A 23,802-nucleotide genomic window follows, 5' to 3' on the forward strand; every position below is an offset into this window, starting at 1 on the left:
AAAAAAAAATGCTGTATAAATTAATAAGCTTCAAACGAACGAATATCACACCGACCGGCCAGCGCACCGTTTCCCGATCCTAGTGTAAAATATTCCCGATAATAATTTATCTTAGTTCCTGATTCGTGCCAGGCTGTAGGGTTTGTTCCTTTTCTATGAATTATCCATGCAGGAAAACATGTCAGTTGCTTGTCATTGTGAATGATCTACAACGGTTTGCTTGTTTAAATATTAATAACTGATCTGTCTGGAGAAGTTATTTTCTCTATATTTAATTCCCAATTTATTAACTAAAATGTGGAGATAATGTAGGCTATTTTTATCATACAGTTTTATTTTCACAAATGAATCCGTGGTTCGATGTGCACGTTTCCAGGGTCAGCTATTTTGAGTAGTAAGGTGTAAGCTGCACTTAAAAATAAAAATTCGCCGATTTACTCTCAATGATGGAGGCAGAAATTAGAACACGTGTGCAATATGGGTGTCAAAGAAAAATAAGAAAAATAAGAAAAATAAAAAAATGACCACGTTTAAGTCACTGAAAATGCTCCAGACAGTCCCACAGAAGTTCATTTATACGCCACACAGTTGTCCGAAACAATATCTGTTCGTTACAAATGGAATGGAATGGACATGGAATCAATTTTTACAATTGTCCTACATGGTGACAGCAAGAAATAATTGGAAGTATAGCCTAATAGTAACAGATATCATCATCATCCTCATAGTGTCGAACATTATTCAAACGGTTTTTACATGTGCACGTTACTCGATCCGTATCTGTTATGCTGAGCTGGCATATCTTCCATAAGATTGCAAACAAAGAACCCATCAACAATGTCATCGGAAACGCTTTAAACAAAATGGAGGTAAACCCGTTATAGTTAACCTGTCCAATCGAGGGTCATATGCTAGGCCGAATTATTTATGTGCTTATTACTTAATAAGATAGCTATATATTTGCACTGTGTGGCAGTGATCCAGCATCAACACAGATAGCATCACTGGAGGCGCCAAATGCGGACAAGCACCATTACGCCCAGTAGCGCACATGAGAAAACAGCAGAATGTCTTATCACTCCCTGCGTGCAGAGCCTGTTGCATGAAACATTCTCTTCATAAAAAAAAATGCTGCAAGCTTTACAGTGAACGTAAATAGACTGAAAACCAAGGCAGAATGAGCAGAGGAAAAACATTTGTAAAAGTTCCGTATACCTTGGCGAGAATGGAAGTGAGATCAGGTTCTCATAAAAGACAACGATTGTGACTTCGTTTTATGCAATACCTTTATTTAGCATATTTACAAGTGAATTTATAAAAAATATATAACTAAAGCTTTCTTCATATTTACATTAACAATTTATTACTTTGTTCACATAAGGGTTATTTAATGTACACGTTTAAGTAATGCATTTTCATTATTTTTTAGGATGCTTTAGGATGACAAATCGTATTTTGCATGGCATAGACAAAACCAGTATGGCTACTGGTTACAGGACCAACCACCAAAAACCGCAATCCTGCATGGAGACAGTTATAGTTACAGTACAGAACAAAGTCGTATACATTCATTCGGCTTTACAAAGTTCGTATTCCCAGAGCGCGCTGAACATGGACATCACCGTCGAGGGATGTGCAGTGGTTGAACTTACAGTTTGCTTTCTTGAAATGGGAATGATTTGTAAGCTGCTGTCTCAGCGCTGTTACGAGGATGAGGTAGAAAGACTGAGTCCGTGTATACTGCTCAAGTGCTGCTGCTTACTTAGGGGACTCGGAGGTTTTCTGTCTCCTGTGGAGGACAAACACAAGGACATATTTAGAGAGAAAACAAGTCGTAACTCCCCTCACATCCAATAAAGTCATTGTCTTTTTGTTTTTACGTTTAACGTCACGTGTAATACGGGATCGGGCCACCGGGACGTGCTTGTTCTAAATTATTCGATTCTCTAAAATAGGCCACTCTGTTCACATTTCTCTGACATTTGTATTAAAAATTAATAAATAAATAAAAAATACTGATCTTTTGTCCTATGCTGCTCCAGACCGTGTATTTCATAACATTTAGTATAATTTATTCAATTATTTTTTTAAAGATACGATCAAAATTGGCCTGTATACGTTAAAGTCAGCTAATGCGCAAAAAGGAGTAAACAACATTAATCAATAGTAGAAATGATTCATATGGGCCTATTAATGTGCCCAATAGTGTATTATTGCTGGTGAGCATAGGCCCCAACTGAGATCATACTGTAATGCTCACCAGTTTACCCCGCATGACCTCATTCCCATACGACATTTTATGTGCATGCCTGATGATTTGGTTGAGAACACTGGCAGACTTAGTTCTATATGAGAGCTGAACCAGAATGTTCTTTTTATTTTCCTCCAAGTGTTGTTTCTTGTAATTACTATGTAATAACAGTAAAAGTCTAGTAGTAGATCTATCCACGGATACTAAATAGGTGTATCGATATCTTAAAGTTGGCAACACCTGTAATTGTCAACATATTGTGTTTAAATGCATGACCATAAAACCTTCGGTCTATCATTCCTAAAGTGCCGTTAAAATTTAACTGATATCAATGATCGTGCATACCATCTCGCACCGCATGTTTGAACGCCATAGAAGAATGGATGTCACTCGGGTGCATCGCTACGCCACCGCCAGGATGTGATAGACTTGTGCCCTGGGCCTGCCAGTGATGCCCTGGGCTCACATAACTGCCAGCTGGACCAGTGTACACGCCGTACTGGTTGGAGGGAGAGTATGCGCACGCTGGCACATAGCTAGACAAAGTCGACGAAGGCTGGAGTAACAGGGGAAAAACAAGGACATTAACAGAGCAAGCAGACAAAGAGGAGAGAAGCAGACAAATACTATACAAAATAATACATAATAAGGTAACGCTGTTTGTTAGGCTGTGTTTTACATATAAATACGTGCGATATTAATATTACTAACAAAGTGTGTAAAAAAATAATTAGCCTACATGGGTAGAATGAAATGTAACATCCAAATTATTTTTGGAACAGAACTTCCACCTCAAACAATAAAACACAAGTGTAATTGCTACGGTACCTGAGGGTATTTTATGTCTGCATCAATAGCTGATTTGTCTATTCCATTGACTGCATGAGCGGAGGGAAATGTCGCTCTGTTGACACTACTCCAGTCCTCCATTTTTGGTGCGTATCCTTCAGCGCTAGCAATAGCTAGGAAAAATTATTTAAATTATTGTAACTTTCTGTTTTTACTTTGCTTTGCAACAAACCAAATCAGAATTGCATACAGCTGAATAAAGAATTACTAATGAAATGAACGGTAACACTTAATTTTTACAGTTGTAGGCTACAAAATTATGCATAATCATATGCAACTAAAATTCCTAACCCTATAGCAAGCACGCGTAGTAATATTAGGCTATTCATATAATTACCTACACTGTGACAATGACACCTTAAAGTGTTACCGAATTAACTGACAGCGTTAGGCTGTTTTTCTTTGGCTTGAAATTTAATGATTTGAAACGATATTTTAAATACAACTCGACACAAATTTGCATCATATATTTACATGGATATGTTCAGCGAAAATTCTGCATACATATTTGCTTGAATGGATTTCGAATAAATATATAATAATAACTTCCTTTTTGCTTACAATATTTCACATTTATAATAATATATAACATGTTTTCTAATACGGTACTTTCAACAGCATGTTTTAATGCATATTATAACAAAATACCATTGGGGGATTAATGCTTGATAAGCATTTATTCGATAAATTCATTTGTCCAATATAACGAATAAATGCGTATCACGCTTTAAGCCTCTTTATTATATTATAACAAAGACATTTTGCTATAATACGGCATTTTTATAAGTAGCTATAAGCATTTATGAGCAGGTCACAACTTTTTACAATACCGAAAACCTGAAGGCCTACTCCGTATGTTATACGGATTTGTGTCAACATATGCATTAATGACTCCTTTTTCTAAATTTCAGGTATTTCAACAAGTTATACCACTCATATTCTTTAAATCATATTATTACATAGGCCTTCTCAGTTTGCTATGAGTAGATGTACCACAAATCAAGTTATAGTGAGGCCGAGGCCTGTAACCGTGATGTAGGCTACAAGTAAGATTTGTTGTCTAAAACAATTGAATAAGTCTCACCTGTAGGATCCATGAAAGCACGAATACCCAATATATTGCTGACCGTGTGAGCTGAAGGCCAACCACGAGGAATGCTTACATGCCCACCCGTGACAGGGACACCGGGAGGATTGCTCATTTTGGTCCCGGAAGGAGACATTGCACTGGGGTATGAATACGGGTATATATGGTTATAGGAGAGGCCGGACTGCGGTGGTCCTTGTTTGCCATTTTCATATTGGTTAGGTTGGGAGAGGTTTCCAATCTTGTTCCTTAATATCCGACTGATGGAGCTGACCGAAGGAACGTTGTACTTATCACATACTCCGTCCGCGAGAAGACGGTCCCGGATCTCCCATGCAAAAATTCCCGGGTCTCCCTGTTTGTAGTCCCGTATGTTTTTTACTACATTGGGCGTTGTTACTCGAGGTTTGCTGCCACCGATTGCGCCGGGCAAAATGGACCCAGTTTCGTTGTATCTCGCTAGAATTTTACTCACACACCCATGGGAGACCCGAAGCTGTCTGCTTATGTCACAGGGTCGGATGCCAAGCTGGGCTAACTCCACTATTCGTAATCTTATTGCATTGGGCAAAGGACGTCCATTGACAAAAACTCCCCCCAGCTGGTTCACCTCCCCGTAGTTTTGATCTGTAAGAAACAAAAGACATTGAAACGAATGAATGTCGTAAAAGCACATCATTATTGAGGACACATGTCCTGAGGACATCAAAGATTTGTTCATTAAAATGGCGATCTTCATTCTCTTTCTGCATTCTCTTAAATACCAAAAAAAAATTTAACACTTGAAATTGTCAGTAGAGATAATTCATAGGCTATTATTACTGGGCGCTATATATGAGAATGTATAGCGCATAGTGGTTTTGTTTAATGCTCATAACTAAAGCAAACATTGTACCATTCAGTTTGAGGCTCAAAGTCACGGTTATTTCTGGTCTCAATAAAGCATCTCTCATGAAGCATGCACAAGTGAACGAGATCTCACCCATTTGATCTTGCGATGCGTGTCTTTAAAGCAGTTTTCCTTCAATGGCTGAACGCTCCTGCATACGGTTGCTGTGTGGAGATGTTCAGAAGACTTCGACAAACTTTTGTCTATTCCGGCTGCAAAACTTCTACATGCCAAACTCGTCTAGGGCAGAATGGGATACGAGTGATCCTCTCCCGTTAAAGAGGGATTTGTCTGATCCCGCAGGGTGAAGTTTGCTGGAGTTAATTTGACGCGTCCTCCACGTCAATCTAACTGGTTACGCGGAGAGCGATGGGTTGATTTCATTGGTCCAGAAGTCTGCGGATAGGCTGCGTGTGTGCGCGTAAATAGCATCCTGTATGCAGTTTAACCATTTCAGATATATCATTTCAGATTAAAAGGAAAGAGAAACGCTTCGTTTAAACATATTTCCAACATTAATAAATTGAGCAGTTGAAAAAGCAAAGGGGTGATTCTAAGAGGTTTAGCTACAACAGAAAAGATGTTTACGCGCCCATGTTCCGAGATATATTCTACACTTTCAGTCAAAAATAACTTGAATGCGCCTTTGCCAATCCGTGCAACAGTGAAAGCTTGATTTCTAATCCATGTGTCGCTAAAACCATGAACTTTAAATCCATGTTCCGCGCTCTGTATCATCATGAATATCTAAACCAACCAGCCATTGGGCACAGGACCCAGTTTGCTGTGCTGTCACTTGTACATTTTATTTAAGCAAAGAAGATTTTATGGATAGCAGGCCTAGCCTAAATAATTAAATAGACTACGCTGACGCGTAGGCTAAACAAATAGGCCTATGCAAAATTATTTGGTGGATAAATAATGGAAATGCACCATTGGCATGAGGCAGAAAGAAAATATGTAAATGCACACATAAAAATACTTATCATACACCTTTTACATGGAAAGCCAGTCTAAAATTATTTCTCAGCACACGTGCTCCATATATAGCCTATGCAATCGATATCTGAGTTATAGGGTATTGACTGAATTCCAAAGGCCAACACTATCACAGCATGCTCACAGAATTTCCTGTGGAAGTAAAGATGGTATAGTTTATTAGCTCACAAAATGTAACTTGTAAAAGTTTACAGACGACCCAATAGAACAAGAAGCGGTGTTACTATCCGTACATGTGTAGGTCACAAGTCTCTAACTTCAACACATGGAGAACATCATTCCAGATCATCTCGCAACATCTGTGGCAAACGCTCAGTAGAATGTAACAAAATCAAAGAGGAAAAGCGTTCTGTCTGTGTTCTGTGAGAACACAAGAGAGAATGGACGGGGAACATAGTGCCACCACAACAACGTGTTATTAGAAAATAAACATCATCACAGACGTATTGTGGCCATATGTAAAATGAGGTGTTATCACAGAGATGTGTGTTGTGCGTCAAAATAAAAACATTCAATAGAGTCCGACAGGTTTAAGTCGTGGTCAGAACCCATTAGGGGACATATTGAGAGAAGAGAGCCAAAAGTCTCCCTCCTCTGGATAAATTTGGTCATTACACTTAGTCACACTTTGTGGATACACAAGGAGGTTAGCAGGGAGAAACGGCCATCGAAAATTGCTTCGCGAGCACATTTGTGAGACATGCAGACGACGAGTTCACTTCATGGGTGTCTTGCACAGGATTCTCAGGTAGGCTATGCAGACTCGTCGCACGGAGCTTCACCGACTTTATTTAAATGGAAACATTTCACGTAAAAAAAGATAAGTGGAGAGGATTGTAGCGCATTGCTGTGACTACTGTGTGATGTAGTAAGTGTCCGTAATTACACTTATTTAGTTTGAGATGTTGTTGCATGTAGGTATAGGTTTAATGTTGTGAAAAGTTTGGAAGTTGTGGAAATTGTGCTTCCTTCCAAATGCATGATAGGCTATATTTAGAAGGGTTCGATTAAGACTCGAAACTCGTGGACTCAAGAAAGAGAGAGAAAAACAAAACAAAACAAAACAACAACAACAACAACAACAAACAACAAACTACAACGCATTATTAAATAATTCACATTGCACCTTTCTTTCTTTCTTTCTTTCTTTCTTTCTTTCTTTCTTTCTTTCTTTCTTTCTTTCTTTCTTTCTTTCTTTCTTTCTTTCTTTCTTTCTTTCTTTCTTTCTTTCGAACAGATTTACATGCTGAAAACTGTATGTTATAATAGCCACAGATTTTGACATCATTTATGCCCTTGTAGTAATATGAATGTCACTTAATGTCTGTACCTATGAGTAGCCTATTACAAAGCTGACATTTTATTGTTTTTGACAAATATAGTATTATTTGGAAAATAAAAGCATCTTTTAGAAATGAATTAATGTCAGTAGGCCTAACGCTTTTGTTGTATACTGATATATAATGGACCGACAATGTCACATCTATGATTTGTTTATAGTCATTAAAATATAGCGGATAACTGTGATAACTAACTTAAGATTGAATTCATTCTGCTGCATTAACTGATCAAGATTAAATATGTCGTTCGTTGTTTTCATATTTACCGGCTGGTTTTGATGATTATAATTTCACAGTACACCCATTTTCTTCAAATATATCAAATAAACTATATCTGCTATCATTTAGTGCCGGCCATTGGTCATTCTCACTCGTCCTGTTCACAGATAAAGCTTAAAGATAACATTAAGATAGAGAAGGAGAGGTGCTTTCTCTCCCAAATGGACAGTCAAATTTAAAATAGAAATAAAGTCTGGTTTGAAACGTCTGTTTTAAAGATTGATCTCTCGGGTCTAGCGCTTCTCAAATGACAACCCGACCAAGATGACGAAATATCATAAATGTCATAAAAAGATTTAAAAAAAAAAAAACTTTTTATATGATAGTATTCTAATTGTTTATTCTTATTAGAGTAAACCCTCACAACGTGTACATTTAAATTAACGAATTTGACTTGTCAAAATACTACCTAACACTGAATCAATGTAAATGCACATATTTTTACAAGCAAAAACTATGTTTTATTGGTTAAATTAGGTAGAATGGGCTCTTTAAAGGAACATTTGCAGGTTACCATTTACAATGAATTGCACATATTCATTCAGAGTGTGCACATGCACAATAAAACATTTATGCAGAAAGAGAATCAACTTCATGAATCCTTTAACAAACCTCAGACACTTAAAGTATATAATTCCCAGGTATGATTAATAAAGCTATAAAAATGTGTGGCTATTGCAACGATAAATATGACTGTCGTATTAAAACGTTTAAATCGCGGATGTGCACATTTTTGTCTTACTTTTTACGGTCTCAGTTTTCTGCGGTTTTATTAGACCCGTTGTGGCTCGGGTCTTGATTTAGCTAGTGTTTGTGAGTTTTGTGATCTCATTGCTATGAATGGAAATTACTGGCCTGCTTGCTTTCAGCTGATGAGAATCAACAAGGGGTGAAGAACAAAAAGCCTAAGTTTACGAAATAGGCCTACAATCTATAATTCATTACGTAAGATCTGCAGGGTCACTCCGAGCTTTTAAAAGCACGTCTAACGTACAGCTTGCTTCAACTAATTCAACAAAACAGACTGTCGTTGTCATCTTAATTGCTGAAACTTTTAAATTTGAATTTGGTTGATATGCTTCTCTGTACAATGAAACCATCCTATTGATTTATCATTTTAGTTATACGTAAAAGAGAAAATGCTCGGGTTGGTATAGCTACAACATAGATAAGTGATCTGAAAATGTCCATAAAAAGACAAAATTATGTCGGCCACACACTGGACATAACTCAGTTCAGGCAAAAGGTTTCCATTAAGAGTTTATTGAAATTGAGAAGTGCGAGGCGATTTTAGGGTTTGAAGCATATGGTTTGAAGGCTCCACCCCATGTTCAGCAAAGTGGGTGCCAGTGTAAAGCCTGGTTAATTGTTTATGACCTTTACAGAGTTTGTTCTCATGTGGAAAAAAAATAACTTATTGCTTCAAAGAGTAAGGCAGCGTCGAACTCATGGAAGAACATATATCAAACTTCAAAATGATTAGCTAAACATTTTGAGGCAAAAAAACACCACTTGTGCTGAATAGTCAATGTGCTTAATGCTTTACTTTATTGACTTTACATTGGATTGTGAATTTGATTTGATATGACTTGGATACATTGTGGCAATTAGAAACTCTATTAGACTGGAAATGGCAAAATACCAACCTGGACTTACGGCATGAGCTAATATTATATGAGTTGAGTTAATATTATGACTAATATTATGTTAATATTTAAACTTTTAAAAAAAGTTTCCATTTTTTTTTTTTTTGGTTTTATGTATTCCACAGCTGAGATATAAATGCATATGTTTTCAAGAATGTAGATACAAATGCTTTACAAAAGAGAAACATTGACCTTCCATCCATATGTAACTTTTTATAGTTCTGAACGCGGGAGCACTCACGCGCTAAAGTTCTGTGCGGAATAGGCCATGCACACGTAAACGAAAATTGTATTGGATTAATTCGAATTGAATTAGTGTATAATTAGAAATGACAATGCATAGTTTAATTAATACCTATTTAATTAATTATTAGGTATTAAATTATACCTAATAATATGGTCTATTTCGCCATATCCCTGTTATTTGTTTTACCTAATGTGATTAGCAATCGTTTAATGTAAAATAATAATATTAATAATAATAATGGCTACGTTTGTAACGTCATTAATTAAAAAACATCAATGTTTCCAACGACTCAAAACAACCGCAAAGATATGAAAATTACCTGCTCAGATTCCTTGTATTGAATTTCCATGAGTACGTGCAAGAGGATCACATCTTTTTTGTATATACAATATACATACATATATACACACACACACACACACACACACACACACATATGTGTGTGTGTGTGTGTGTGTGCGTGTGCGTTTGACACTGTTTAACCTTTGGCCTAATGAACATTGGCCATGTTTGTAGTTCTTTTTATTTGTTTTTGTAGTTCTGAATTAAATACTCCTGCAAAATCTTCTAGAGAAATTCTTGCTTTGAGAATTTGAACTTATCATCATATTTGATGACATTTGCATCATTAATTATTTTACTTTCCTGGTTGTGTTTCCCAAAAGCATTGTAAGCCTAAGTAGAGCATAGAACCATTGCCAGCAATGGTCTCTACAATTCACTTAGCTCACGATGTTTTGAGAAACACAGCCAGTTTATTATTGTAAGTTTTTTATTATAAGTTGCTTTGAAACAATTTTTATGACAACTATGAATTTTTTCTATAACTTCTTCTAATTAATTGGTTTGAGATCAAATTATTGTCATATTATTTCTGTAAATAATTAACATATAGGACTACTTCACTTTATTTTTTAATAAAATTTCACTTTACTTCGATTCAATCACAGTTTCACTTTACTTCGACTTTAAGACCCCGTTTACACCTGGTATTAAAATGCGATCTGTATCCAGATAAGTTATCCGGATAATAAGTACTGATTCCATTTACACCTGGCCACATAAATGTGTTTTTGCAAAACGGATATAAATCCGATCTTCACCTCCTGCGTTATATGCAGATTTATTGGATTGCACGCCACCAAAAGCAACAGATCTGAGCGGCATTTTATTGATCATCAGCTAATTTCCAAATCAGAGACATCAATAAGAGAGAGTGGCAACAGGCCTGGTAAGATAATTTCGTTTCTTTACTTGAAGATGTGTTAACTGCGTCTGTGACTTACTTTCACTTTTATTTGCGATGTTTGCACGTTGAATAGACGCTCAGCTGCTCATCTGCGGTGATGCGTGTCGCGTGTCGCATCTGACTAGGCTATAACATGACATATAGCCTATATAACACGCTCTCACTCGTTTATTTTTTTAGCATTTTTGGGAGGAGTAAAATATACATATGTGGTTTCAACAACCAGATTGCGTTTACACCTAGTAAAGATCCGGACACAATGCGAGCCAGACTACCTCCAGATGTGGTCAGGCAGATCCGATCACGATCCGATCACAACGCGTTTACACCTTGCATTAACATGCGTTTTTTATTATCCGGATAACTTATCTGGATACAGATCGCATTTTAATACCAGGTGTAAACGGGGTCTAAAATTTCACTTTACTTCGATTCAATCACACTCTGGGGTTCTGCATACCATTTGCATATGCTCACCCTTCAAAAACGGTGCCTTCGTTCTCTTGACAAACTAAGACGTTGAATGGATTATTACGATATAGATTGTTGTAACTAGGTTTAAAGACTCTGGGAAGAAGAAGGCGGGAACCAACAAATGTCAACATAAATTTTTATGTCAAAAATAAACAAACAACAAAACAAAACAAAAGCAGCTCACAAAATGTATGTTGATATTTGATGGTTCCCCCTTCTTCTTCGCCTTATTTTGCTCAAAACCATAATCTATTTAAGTCCAAATGTCATAATAATAATAAACTATGCTAACCACAGGTCTACAGCTATATCAAGTAGTACATCAGGGTGCTTTTCCCAAAATCATTGTTAGTCAACTGGTCATAATTTCTGCTGTTTCAAACAGTTTAAAGATTCAGTGTTTCCTGAAACCAATGTTTCCCGAACTATGTTTTCATGTAGAATTAAATTTTAAAAGAAACTATGTTTCTAACCATAGGTTGAGAGTAGTAGTTCCAACCACACAACTTTGTGTTAGTTCCAACCACACACGTCTCCTCTACTGACCATTTCGTAAGTCATAAATAAACATACAGTATGCATATTTGTAAGAAGTCAAACATATAGTGATCTTAAAGGGGGGGGGGGGGGGTGATTGTGATTTCATTTTTTTTCATTTTAAATATTGTGTTATGTTGCTGTTGGTGCATGAACAGTATCTGCAAAGTTGCAGCGCTGAAAGTTTAGTGTAAGCAGAGATATCGTCTTTTAAAAATCAGGAAGTATATTGCCTACAAAAACCACCGTCATTCAAACAATATACGTAGGAACATAATGAATGTAATTGCAATGCAACCTATACAAACAGACTCTTCAAGAATTCTACGAAACCGTAACATGGCGGCCTGTTCATAGCCAGCTAGAATCTTTCCGTCTCAACCACAGCCATTTGCTGCTCCTTTCTGCTGCTTTAGATAAGTTCTTTACTGTGCGACGCAACTCTTGGACACTGAATCCTACGTCTCTGAGGAACCGGGTTGTAGAGTGTGCCACAAAATCTGGACAACCCACTTCCACTGGATAAACCTGGACTCTCCATCCTCGCTGTTCTGCTTCAGTGGCCAGATGAGCATACTGCAATTTCTTCTTCTCATATGCTTCATCTACCGCATCCTCCCATGGTACTGTTAACTCTATCAGCTGAACAATGCGTGCTGATCCAGACAACAAAACAATATCTGGTTGTAAGTTAGTGGTAGCAATCTCAGGTGGAAAATAAGCCGTTGATCAAGATCAGCCAGCATCTTCCAGTCCCTAGCAGCATCCAGTTGTCCTGGGCGAGAATTGGTGTTAACACCTTTTCTTGGTGGTTGCTCGCCTGGGCAGAGGAATACCACTGGTCCACTGGAATATCACTTCTGCGTGTGATATTTTGCAGGCGGCAACTTATTGGTCATACTACGCTTGCCTTCCAATGCTAAAGCCAAACATCGCAGTACTTGGTCATGGCGCCAAGTAAACCGACCTTGGCTAAGAACCACCTTACATCCTGCCAGAATATGCCTTAATGTGGCATGAACACAGAGGACAAGAGGGATCCTCTCCAACCCAGAGATTTAGGTTCTGTGGTGATGGGAGGACATCATATGTTGACCTAATAAGGAAACTGATCCTACTCTCTTCCATTGACCAAAGGTCTTGCCAGCCCAACTTGCGTTGTTCCACACTATCCCATCTCTATAAATGGCCTTTATACACATCATCCTCTCCTTCTGCTTTCGCACCTCGTTGACTACCAGCTTCCTCCTTTGAGCTGGGCCTGCCTTGTGCCATTTAGGAGGAGCTAAACTAAGCCCAAAACCCCCTCTTCCATGCTGTACCTGTCCCACAATATCCCCAATTTGAAGGGCAGCCTTTGCCTCTACTACAGATTTCTTTGCTGACCACTTCCTACCAGTTTTTAACACAGGGGCTGCCTCCCTTACACATTTGTCGCCTGACTCTACTAAGATCATTTCCAGCCTGACGTTGGCACACTTAAAATAGGCTTTTTAAACCAATTGAGCTATCAATTGAATAACTATATAGATTGTTTGGGTGCATGTAAATGTAGCTAGTGACACAGAATTGGCGCCATCCGAAGTTGGACAAAATTTCTAACTGGCATGAACTGCTTCAGATGCTTTAGATGCAATTGGTCTGTGCTGCACTGCATGAAGTCGAACACACCAAATTACTTGATATTTAAGCTGCGAGTTATATCGTTGTACAGGAAATGCACCCCAAGTTTCGTTCTTGTTGTATCCGTGCAAGGATGAGACATAATTGTGACGTTGTTTGCAAAGTAAACATTAACTGTGTCGGTACAGATGTTCTTTCAACTAGAAAAGAAGTTCCACCTCATAGCTATGATTTAGATATAGCTTCATTGCTCAAGTTACAAACAAGTCTGAACATTTTTACAAACCCTATAATATGTAAAGTATTGTAAAATTCCGGTGGCTGTAATGAGTGCATGAAGATCGAAGAATATAACAAACACAGTATTTAATGAATAAATCCAAAAGGAACACATGGAGTAACTTCAGAAATTTAACACAACCACGGAAACAGAAATGACATGGAACACAGAACTAAGGAAACTAAGCACTTAAATACACAAGGAGGGGTAATAAACTGAACAGAAACAGGTGTGTAATTAATTAGGAACTACGAAAACTAATAGAGAGCACAAGCAGGCAGACAGGCAAACAGGAAATCCAAAACACCATGATAATAAAACCGAACTAATCAGATCATAACTGTTACAGTTGCTCCCCCTCCCCAAAATTGCTTCCTCCTACCAATGATTGTCCAAACTAATGAGAGAGAGAGAGAGGGCAGAGGCTCTGGAGGAGGACGAGGGGCTGCCGAAGGGCAATAGACAAGAGGAGATGGTGGCGATGACGGTGGGATGAGCCAGGGAGGAGACGAGAGCAGGAGGAGTCAGGCAGTGACCCAAAACACAGCCAAGAACGAAGGCCCATGGTCGAGACGAAAGAGGGAGAAGCCATGATGGAGATTTAGAAGGTTTAACCAGGGATATGACAGACGGAGATGGAGTCGATGGAGGTGGCTGATGACCGAAAGGCTGATGGTACCAGGCAACAAACAAGGATTTATCAGGAGGCCGAAGTGGAGCCACAGTGACGAGCGTCTGAGGCGGTGCCAGAGGACCAAAGGGAAACCAATGGGACTGAGGACCAAGGTGGAGATGGAGGAAAGGCAGGTCCGGCAGAGCCGAAGGGGTGGAGGGTAGTGTGACCAAGGCAGAGCCAAAGGGACGAAGGAGCCCGTTGAAGCCATCAGGATAATGGTCTAAGGTGGAACCGAGGGAGGAAGAGGCCAAAGAAGAGCCAACTGGTCGAAGGGCCAAGGTGGATGAGGGGATTGGTGGCTAGAGGCAGAGCCAGGGGATTCTCTTGGCAAAGGCAAAGTTGGAAAGGTGGAGGAGCTGAGAGACTGAACGGAACCAGCGGAGGTGGGGCAGAGGAACTGCCTGTCAACTGGCAGGACCAGCGAAGACACAGAAGACTTGGACCTGGATTGGACCAGTGGAGACACAAAAGACTTGGAGCCAGGCAGGACCAGCAGTGACACAGGAGACTTGGAGCTGGGCAGAACCAGCAGAGACACAGGTGACTTGGAGCTGGCCAGGACCAATAGAGACACAGAAGACTTGGAGCTGGGCAGAACCAGTGGAGACCCAGGAGACTTGGAGCTGGGCAGGACCAGCAGAGACCCAGAAGACTTGGAGCTGGGCAGAACCAGTGGAGACCCAGGAGACTTGGAGCTGGGCAGGACCAGCAGAGACAAAGAAGACTTGGAGCTGGGCAGGACCAATGGAGACACAGAAGAATCTGAGCTGGGCAGGACCAGCGGAGACCCAGGAGACTGGGAGCTGGGCAGGACCAGCGGAGACAAAGAAGACTTGGAGCTGGGTAGGACCAGTGGAGACACAGAAGATTTTGACCTGGGCAGGACCAGCGGAGACACAGAAGACTTGGACCTGGGTGGAACCAGCGGAGACACAAAAGACTTGGAGCCAGGCAGGACCAGCAGTGACACAGGAGACTTGGAGCTGGGCAGAACCAGCAGAGACACAGGAGACTTGGAGTTGGGCAGAACCAGCAGAGACACAGGAGACTTGGAGCTGGCCAAACCAGCAGAGAAACAGAAGACTTGGAGCTGGGCAGAACCTGTGGAGACCCAGGAGACTTGGAGCTGGGCGGGACCAGCAGAGAAACAGAACAATTGGAGCTGGGCAGGACCAATGGAGACACAGAAGATTTGGACCTGGGCGGGACCAGCTGAGACACAGGAGACTTGGAGCTGGCCAGGACCAGCAGAGACACAGAAAACTTGGAGTTGGGCAGAACCAGAGGAGACACAGGAGACTTGTCGCTGTGCGGGACCAGCAGAGACACAGAAGACTTGGAGCTAGGTAGGACCAGTGGAGACACAGAAGACTCTGAGCTGGGCAGGAACAGTGGAGACAAAGAAGACTTGGAGCTGGGCAGGACCAGTGGAGACACAGAAGATTTGGAGCTGGGCAGGACCAGAAGAGACACAGAAGACTTGGAGCTGGGCAGAAACAGTGGAGACACAAGAGACTTGGAGCTGGGCAGGACCAGCAGAGACACAGAAGACTTGGAGCTGGGCAGGACCAGCAGAGACACAGAAGACTTGGACCTGGGTGGAACCAGCAGAGACACAAAAGACTTGGAGCCAGGCAGGACCAGCAGTGACACAGGAGACTTGGAGCTGGGCAGAACCAGCAGAGACACAGGAGACTTGGAGTTGGCCAAACCAGCAGAGAAACAGAAAACTTGGAGCTGGGCAGAACCAGTGGAGACCCAGGAGACTTGGAGCTGGGCGGGACCAGCAGAGAAACAGAACACTTGGAGCTGCGCAGGACCAATGGAGACACAGAAGATTTGGACCTGGGCGGGACCAGCTGAGACACAGGAGACTTGGAGCTGGCCAGGACCAGCAGAGACACAGAAAACTTGGAGTTGGGCAGAACCAGAGGAGACACAGGAGACTTGGAGCTGTGCGGGACCAGCAGAGACACAGAAGACTTGGAGCTAGGCAGGACCAGTGGAGACACAGAAGACTCTGAGCTGGGCAGGAACAGTGGAGACACAGAAGACTTGGAGCTGGGCAGGACCAGTGGAGACACAGAAGATTTGGAGCTGGGCGGGACCAGCTGAGACACAGGAGAATTGGAGCTGGGCAGGACCAGCAGAGACACAGAAGACTTGGAGCTGGGCAGAAACAGTGGAGACAGAAGATACTTGGAGCTGGGCAGGACCAGCAGAGACACAGAAGACTCTGAGCTGGGCAGGAACAGTGGAGACACAGAAGACTCTGAGCTGGGCAGGACCAGCGGAGACCCAGGAGACTGGGAGATGGGCAGGATCAGTGGAGACACAGAAGACTTGGAGCTGGGCAGGACGAGTGGAGACACAGAAGATTTGGACCTGGGCAGGACCAGCGGAGACACAGAAGACTTGGACCTGGGTTGGACCAGCAGAAGACTTGGAGGCAGGCAGGACCAGCAGTGACACACGAGACTTGGAGCTGGTCAGAACCAGCAGAGACACAGGAGACTTGGAGCTGGCCAGGACCAGCAGAGAAACAGAAGACTTGGAGCTGGGCAGAACCAGTGGAGACCCAGGAGACTTGGAGATGGGTGGGACCAGCAGAGACACAGAAGACTCTGAGCTGGGCAGGACCAGTGGAGACACAGAAGACTCTGAGCTGGGCAGGACCAGCGGAGACACAGGAGACTGGGAGCTGGGCAGGACCAGCGGAGACACAGAAGACTTGGAGCTGGGCAGGACTAGTGGAGACACAGAAGATTTGGACCTGGGCAGGACCAGCAGAGACACAGAACACTTGGAGCTGAGCAGGACCAGCAGAGATACAGAAGATTTGGACCTGGGCAGGACCAGCAGAGACACAGGAGACTTGGAGCTGGTCAGAACCAGCAGAGACATAGAAGACTCTGAGCTGGGCAGGACCAGCAGAGACACAGAAGACATGGAGCTGGGCAGGACCAGCGGAGACACAGAAGACTTGGAGCTTGGCAGGACCAGCGGAGACACAGAAGATTGGAGCTGAGCAGGACCAGCAGAGACACAGAAGATTTGGAGCTGGGCAGGAGCAGTGGAGACACAGAAGATTTGGAGCTGGGCGGGACTAGCGAAGACCCAGAAGACTTGGACCTTGGCAGGACCAGCGGAGACACAGGAGACTGGGAGCTGGGCAGGACCAGCGGAGACACAGAAGACTTGGAGCTGGGCAGGACTAGCGGAGACACAGAAGATTTGGACCTGGGCAGGACCAGCAGAGACACAGAACACTTGGAGCTGAGCAGGACCAGCAGAGATACAGAAGATTTGGACCTGGGCAGGACCAGCAGAGACACAGGAGACTTGGAGCTGGTCAGAACCAGCAGAGACATAGAAGACTCTGAGCTGGGCAGGACCAGCAGAGACACAGAAGACATGGAGCTGGGCAGGACCAGCGGAGACACAGAAGACTTGGAGCTGGGCAGGACCAGCGGAGACACAGAAGATTGGAGCTGAGCAGGACCAGCAGAGACACAGAAGATTTGGAGCTGGGCAGGAGCAGTGGAGACACAGAAGATTTGGAGCTGGGCGGGACTAGCGAAGACCCAGAAGACTTGGACCTTGGCAGGACCAGCGGAGACACAGAAGACTTGGAGCTGGGCAGGACCAGTGGAGACACAGAAGATTGGAGCTGAGCAGGACCAGCAGAGACACAGAAGATTTGGAGCTGGGCAGGACCAGAGGAGACACAGAAGATTTGGAGCTGGGCGGGACTAGCGGAGACCCAGAAAACATTGTTGATGACCCATGCACCCAGTCATACTCTTCCCTGGGCCCAGATTCTGCGTAATCGTGGGCTCAGTCTTTTTCTTTGGCTCTTGCATTGCAACAGGTTCCGGCTCTCTGTCTGAGGCTCTGGTGTTTGCTCTGTGCTTTTGTCTGTGTCCTGTCAGGTTCTGGTGGCTGTAATGTGCGCCCAACAATCAGAGAATATAACAACAGTTTTTAATGAATAAATCCAAGAGAAACACTTAGTGTAGACAGTGTAGAGAAGACAGCAAACAGGAAACGCAAAACACCATGACAGTAATACAGAACTAAAACATAACCATTACATGTATAATAGCTGCATCTTTTCTAATTTTGATTCAGTTTAAACACAAATGTTTAAATTGATTTCACATCCATGGACTGTACTGCAAGTATTTTGCAATGCGAAGTAAACTATTTTCTTTGAACATGTGAAATTTCTGATTTATTAGCTGCTATAGGCAAATAACCAGAAGAATAACAAAAGTACAGTAAACAGTAAGATTATTTGCACTACAAACCAGTGTGTTTATTGTCACAATTACATTGTTTAGTTTGTCTTAGTTTCACTTTCTTGGATTTTAGTTTATTTATCACCAGTTTTCTGTTGTTCCTAGTGTGTTATCATCCTTGGTGTGAACAGGCCTTTCTTTAGTAACTCTCTATTTAGTAAAAGTTTGGGTTTTTTGTTTTTTTGTTTTTTGGTCCATTAATACAGAAAATCCACCTAACTATTAAAAGCTCAATAACTACTGTACAGAGAAGCAATGTGATATCTTTTTCCCCCACAAAACCAAAATCAAGGCCACAAATATGCCTTTTTTATGTCAGGCATAGGGGCAGTGTATGGTTTTGACAGTTGTTCCTTTCAAGATTAATGAGCTTATGAGAACCTTGTGTCTTCATCTGAAGGCCACACTGAATATCTGTCAGTGTGACCAGTATACAATAACATAGCTGTGACTTTGGAATTTCAAAGAAAAAGTGAGTATTGATGTCACAGATAAACAAGCTCAGATTCTCCTTGTTCTGTATGAGAGCGAAATAACTAGCTTTCAGATGTGGAAAATAGTCTTTTAGTTTCATTTCTATAGACAACCTACTGTATAAACAACCATGGTTTAGAGTTCACATGTAGACATAACTTGGGTTTAAACTTGGAAGCAAAATGTTTTTAGGTATTAACTACATTGACAATAACTGGGATGAAAATCCCAGTATCTCTCAGAATGGTGCGATAAACATCAGCAACAAAAGGATTCACACTCATGAAAAATTTAATTGATTGGGTCTACCCAAGGCTTAAATTCTAATTAACAAGAATAATCTCTGAGCAAGTGCACACCTTATTAAATGCTTTAGAGTTGTCCTGAATACTAAAAAACAAATTTCTCAGTTATACTGAGCTAAAAGTTGGCCTGATTTTGACATATTGTGTGTGCAGAAATTCCCTGCTTACATTCTCCAGCTTCTGCCAGACATATATAAATACCATCCCTTATTTTTGCCCTTGTGTGGGTGCCAGCCGGCCCAAGCCATGGGTTTGTTTTGGGTGTTCAGCATGGTTCTTGCTTCCACATTTCACATAAAAGGGCTACTGACTTCCTGAAATACCCACAAACCTGTGCTGCAAGTCGTCTGTCATTTGGACAATTTGTTGAAAGCTGCATATGTTAAGCCCCATGTTCACATAATGCCAGCCTGTTTGTGCAGTCACACATGGATTCATAAAATTCTACTCTTGTGGAGGCAAATTCTGAATAAATGTAATATCATTTTTTGGAAAAATTATATACCCAATTTGCCAATAAAAATATACATTTGTGCAGTATCTGTTTTACTCAGTAAAGCTCAACAGTTTTAAATAAATCATGTTTGAATGAAAGTGGTGCAGTTAAACCACTTTCATTCGACACATGATTTATATTTAAAATGTTGAATCTCTGGTTGAATGCTGTATTCTAGCATGTGTACTCATTTTTTACGAATTAATCACTTGCTTGTCTGTGTGAATGTATTTACTTAGATGCAGTAGACACTTCTTTTGTGTTTTCTTTAAAAGACAGAATTTACTAACAAATTATGTCCTTTTGTTCACAGTTCTTTTATGCTTTCTGAGGTAAAACAACAGCTGACAGTTAAAGAGGATGTATGTGACAAGACATTCCACATATGGCAAAACCTGCTGGTTTTCAACATGTTACTTTTGACATTCTCTGTGAATTCATAAGTCAAAGATCTTGTTGAGAAAATAAATGATACAAATTCATCTACACAAGGGGATTTCCACGATTTGCAAGACAAATGACAAGGAACTATTCTCCAGAGGTGGAGTGGGGGGAAACTCTCTGCTGCAGGTATACACAGAACACGCTTTGAGTGAAGACAGAAAGAGCCAGAAGCCCGCCTGGGCTTGTCAGTTTGAACCCAATCTTTCGGTACAGTACCCCCCTCTCATATGCATGCATTTGCACTCACATTTGTGTTTTTGTTCTGCACTAAAACCAGTGAATTATAAAATTACAAGTATATGACATGTAGCTATGACAAGACTGAGCCAGTATCTACTCCTCCATGTCATAGTCTTCTTTTAGTAATTAAGGGTATTATAATTTGAACTGTGATAGTCTGATTTGATGGATGTGATTTTCGACTGAAGAAAGAAAGATATGGACATCTTGGATGACATGGGGGTGAGTAAATTATAGTAAAAGTTAACTACTCCTTTAAGTGAACTTGAAACTTGATTCATTTTGTAATGAGGCGTAATGATTGCATTCAGTTGAAGAAAAAAAATCTACTCTGTTTTTCTGAATTAACGAGTTAATTTTTCATGAGAAAAAAAAATTGCTCTGTTTTTCTGAATTAATGAGTTAATTTTTCATGAGAATTTTTCATGAGAAAAATTTTTTTTCTCATGAAAAATTAACTCATTAATTCAGAAAAACAGAGCAATTTTTTTTCTCATGAAAAATTAACTCATTAATTCAGAAAAACAGAGCAAAAACTTTTTTTCTCATGAAGAATTAACTCATTAATTCAGAAAAACAGAGCAATTTTTTTTTCTCATGAAAAATTAACTCGTTAATTCAGAAAAACAGAGTAGATTTTTTTTCTTCAAGTGAATGCAATACGCCTCCGTAATTTTGTATAGGCCAGTAGATCCAATTTTTTTTTTTTTACTCAACGTCCCCTGTTGTCCAACACAACAGTTTTTTTTTTTTGTTTTTTGCTGTAATTATGACAAAACTTTTTTTTTCAACATATTGCATTATTTAATGTGGTTACTTAATTTAATACATTATCCCCCGGTTTAAGCTGAGTGTGATTTATAATAGTTCTATGCGAGTGTCACTGTCAAACTGTACAAACATGATCGTCGCTGTAAGCCATGTCACCAAGGGGGTAATCCATCGACCGTAAGTTGAAGCCTCGCGGGACCTGCCATCTTGTAGCAGAACTTCACTTGCGTTAGCATTCCCATTGACTTTGACAACGAATAATTTTACATCTGAGGCGTTTGAAGACCCCATTGGTCCTTTATTTAGTTCTAAAGAAACACGACAATGTATAACATGCTCCATTACCTTGTAGCTTATGTTATGGCCCCGTAGAAGCAGTTTTAGTGAAAGTAGGCTAACGATTGCGTCATGCCCACGCGACTCTCTGTCGCCCAGTAGAGAGATTACCGTATGGAGAGGAGAAGAAGCTTGCGCGCAATTGGGGAAACGTGGAGGCAAAATGACAAAATAATTAATCAGAATACCAAGCAGAATTGTCTCCTTCTCCTAGCTCATGGACAGCTCGTACTCACACTCTCCGCCTCTGCTTGTTTCAGAAGGGAATGATTCAGATTTCTCATGCCACAGCACTAGAAGAAAGACGGGTTGCTCTCGTCACAACTACATAGTCAAGCTCTGTTTGAGTCTGCGCGTCAGGGACGGAAGTGCTAAACAAATTGCCAAAAACGGGCTTCAATCGTATCAATGGAGTTCCAATGAGATCGCTCTGTCCATTTCTTTTACTGTCTATGCATGTCACACTGTAAGATCTCAGTTGTCATTGATGTCAGACTGTACAGCAGTCAAGACATGTTAAAAAAGGACGTACACGAAAACTTGCCCGGAGTTTTACATCTTCAATCAATGACACATTCAGTGATGTGAGCTGCATTATGCACGGGATTTAAATGGTGGCTACGAATAAATCTCTAATGTTAATTTTGGTCATGGCTTGTCTTGAAAAAAAATTTGATGGTTCTCATAGGAGAAGTCACACTGCAGGATTGTGAGTCAAATCTTCTGACACTGACAGAATTTCGTAGAAGGTAAAATTTGATTGCAACTATCATTAATCGGCTGTTGGTGAACATGTCAATCTAACGATCAAAGACTTCAGATTTTAGCCTAGGATCAGAGGAATGTTTTAGGATATGCTAAATTGACATCAAACAGCCAATTCGTGGCCAAAGTCGCACGGTGTGCACCTGGCTTTAAACAAGGCTTAAAGGGATAGTTCACTTTGAAATAAATTTTTGGTATGTTTTAGCTTAGGGCATTCAAGATATGAAAGCTTTAGCATAAGTTCTGCCAGGAAGACTTAATTACCGCGTCACGTGTTACCTTCAGGTTATCCAATCACGTTCTTATTCTTGTGGTATAAAAGATCGATACTTACACATGTTTGAGTTCGCAGATGCCGACGCGACAACAACCTCCACCCTGCCCACCACCACCACCAGGATGGTCCCGTCTACTCTTCCCTGAGGGGTCGGCTGCGCCCCTGCCTTCGTCTTCAGGCAGGAAATGCTGATCCGCTACCCTCGGATTACGATCTATGGACGGGGCCTACGCCAAAGAACTTTGAAAATAATTGCTTGCTGGGCTGTCAATAAATGGATGCTTTGTTACATCATTTTATCTCCCGCGTCTTTCTGGTAGAAGTAGGTGTCTTTGATTCCGCAGAAGTTTCAATTTTTATATTTTTAGATCAAACCGTTCAATCAGTCATATAATGCAGGTATATGGTCACCACCTTAAAGAGCATGCACAGAGAAGTCCAAATTAAACATGATTTAATGACTTGTAAATGTAAGTACACATTGATGGCCTAAGACACGAAACGAGCGGTTCGCGGGTGATTCGGTCTGCGCTGAATCGCCTACCCCTATATTACCTACCAAGCCAGTTAGAGTGACTTCAGCTTTGGTGGGTGAGGCTTATTCTGCGGCTGGTCAGGCTGCAGCCTGCCTCCATACTATGTCGCTGCTGCAGGTTTACCAGGCAGAATTGTTAAGAGACTTTGAAGTGTTCGGGTGTATTGTCCCGAACACAGTTTGCGAACTGCGTAAGGCCACAGATTTGTTTCTTAAGGAGACGGCTACATCTATCGGCCGGTCTATGGCAGCCCTGGTGGCCAATGAGAGACATCTTTGGCTCAACCAGAGCAATATTAAAGAGAAAGATAAACCTTTCTTAATGGATGCACTCATCTCTCCCTCTGGCCTCTTTGGTGACACAGTAAACATGTTCATCGAGATGTTTCAGGAGTCAGCCAAACAAGCGGTTGCCTTCCAGAAACTTCTCCC

General features: G+C 41.1%; 3 protein-coding genes and 1 long non-coding RNA gene across 4 annotated transcripts; 3 read left to right on the forward strand and 1 right to left on the reverse strand.

The window, feature by feature from the left end:
- Window positions 1–1,268: 1,268 nt before the first annotated feature.
- On the reverse strand, window positions 1,269–5,430 carry pax1a (paired box 1a). The gene is made up of 5 exons (XM_039651057.2): window positions 5,170–5,430; window positions 4,185–4,814; window positions 3,080–3,213; window positions 2,597–2,807; window positions 1,269–1,789 (listed from the first exon to the last, which is right to left on the reverse strand). The coding sequence occupies exons 1-5, from the start codon at window positions 5,171–5,173 to the stop codon at window positions 1,704–1,706; spliced, it is 1,065 nt and encodes a 354-aa protein (XP_039506991.1). The 5' UTR covers window positions 5,174–5,430; the 3' UTR covers window positions 1,269–1,703.
- A 1,256-nt stretch (window positions 5,431–6,686) lies between these two features.
- Window positions 6,687–23,129, forward strand: LOC148973461 (uncharacterized). Its single transcript, XR_016146634.1, has 3 exons — window positions 6,687–6,823; window positions 20,316–20,653; window positions 22,911–23,129. It is a non-coding gene; the product is annotated as an uncharacterized LOC148973461 (long non-coding RNA).
- Window positions 14,408–16,437, forward strand: LOC148973462 (uncharacterized). Its single transcript, XM_089120187.1, has 2 exons — window positions 14,408–14,583; window positions 14,794–16,437. Exons 1-2 carry the CDS (start codon window positions 14,408–14,410, stop codon window positions 15,770–15,772), a joined length of 1,155 nt encoding a protein of 384 aa, XP_088976313.1. The 3' UTR covers window positions 15,773–16,437.
- Window positions 16,249–17,585, forward strand: LOC148973463 (uncharacterized). Its single transcript, XM_089120190.1, has 2 exons — window positions 16,249–16,347; window positions 16,420–17,585. The coding sequence occupies exons 1-2, from the start codon at window positions 16,249–16,251 to the stop codon at window positions 17,452–17,454; spliced, it is 1,134 nt and encodes a 377-aa protein (XP_088976316.1). The 3' UTR covers window positions 17,455–17,585.
- Window positions 23,130–23,802: the final 673 nt, after the last annotated feature.

The sequence above is a fragment of the Pimephales promelas genome, chromosome 15 (assembly GCF_988280905.1).
Source record: "Pimephales promelas chromosome 15, fPimPro1.hap1.1, whole genome shotgun sequence".
NCBI classification, from domain to species: Eukaryota; Metazoa; Chordata; class Actinopteri; order Cypriniformes; family Leuciscidae; genus Pimephales; species Pimephales promelas.

Coding starts and splice junctions, on each gene's coding strand:
- pax1a (XM_039651057.2), bottom strand. Junction 3,214..4,184: donor TGCTTTCATGGATCCTACAG/GTGAGACTTATT, acceptor AATTTTTCCTAG/CTATTGCTAGCGCTGAAGGA. Junction 2,808..3,079: donor CAGACATAAAATACCCTCAG/GTACCGTAGCAA, acceptor CTGTTACTCCAG/CCTTCGTCGACTTTGTCTAG.
- LOC148973463 (XM_089120190.1), top strand. CDS start 16,249: ATGGAGACACAGAAGATTTGGACCTGGGCGGGACCAGCTGAGACACAG. Junction 16,348..16,419: donor CACAGAAAACTTGGAGTTGG/GCAGAACCAGAG, acceptor ACTTGGAGCTAG/GCAGGACCAGTGGAGACACA.
- LOC148973462 (XM_089120187.1), top strand. CDS start 14,408: ATGACCGAAAGGCTGATGGTACCAGGCAACAAACAAGGATTTATCAGG. Junction 14,584..14,793: donor CAGAGCCGAAGGGGTGGAGG/GTAGTGTGACCA, acceptor GCTGAGAGACTG/AACGGAACCAGCGGAGGTGG.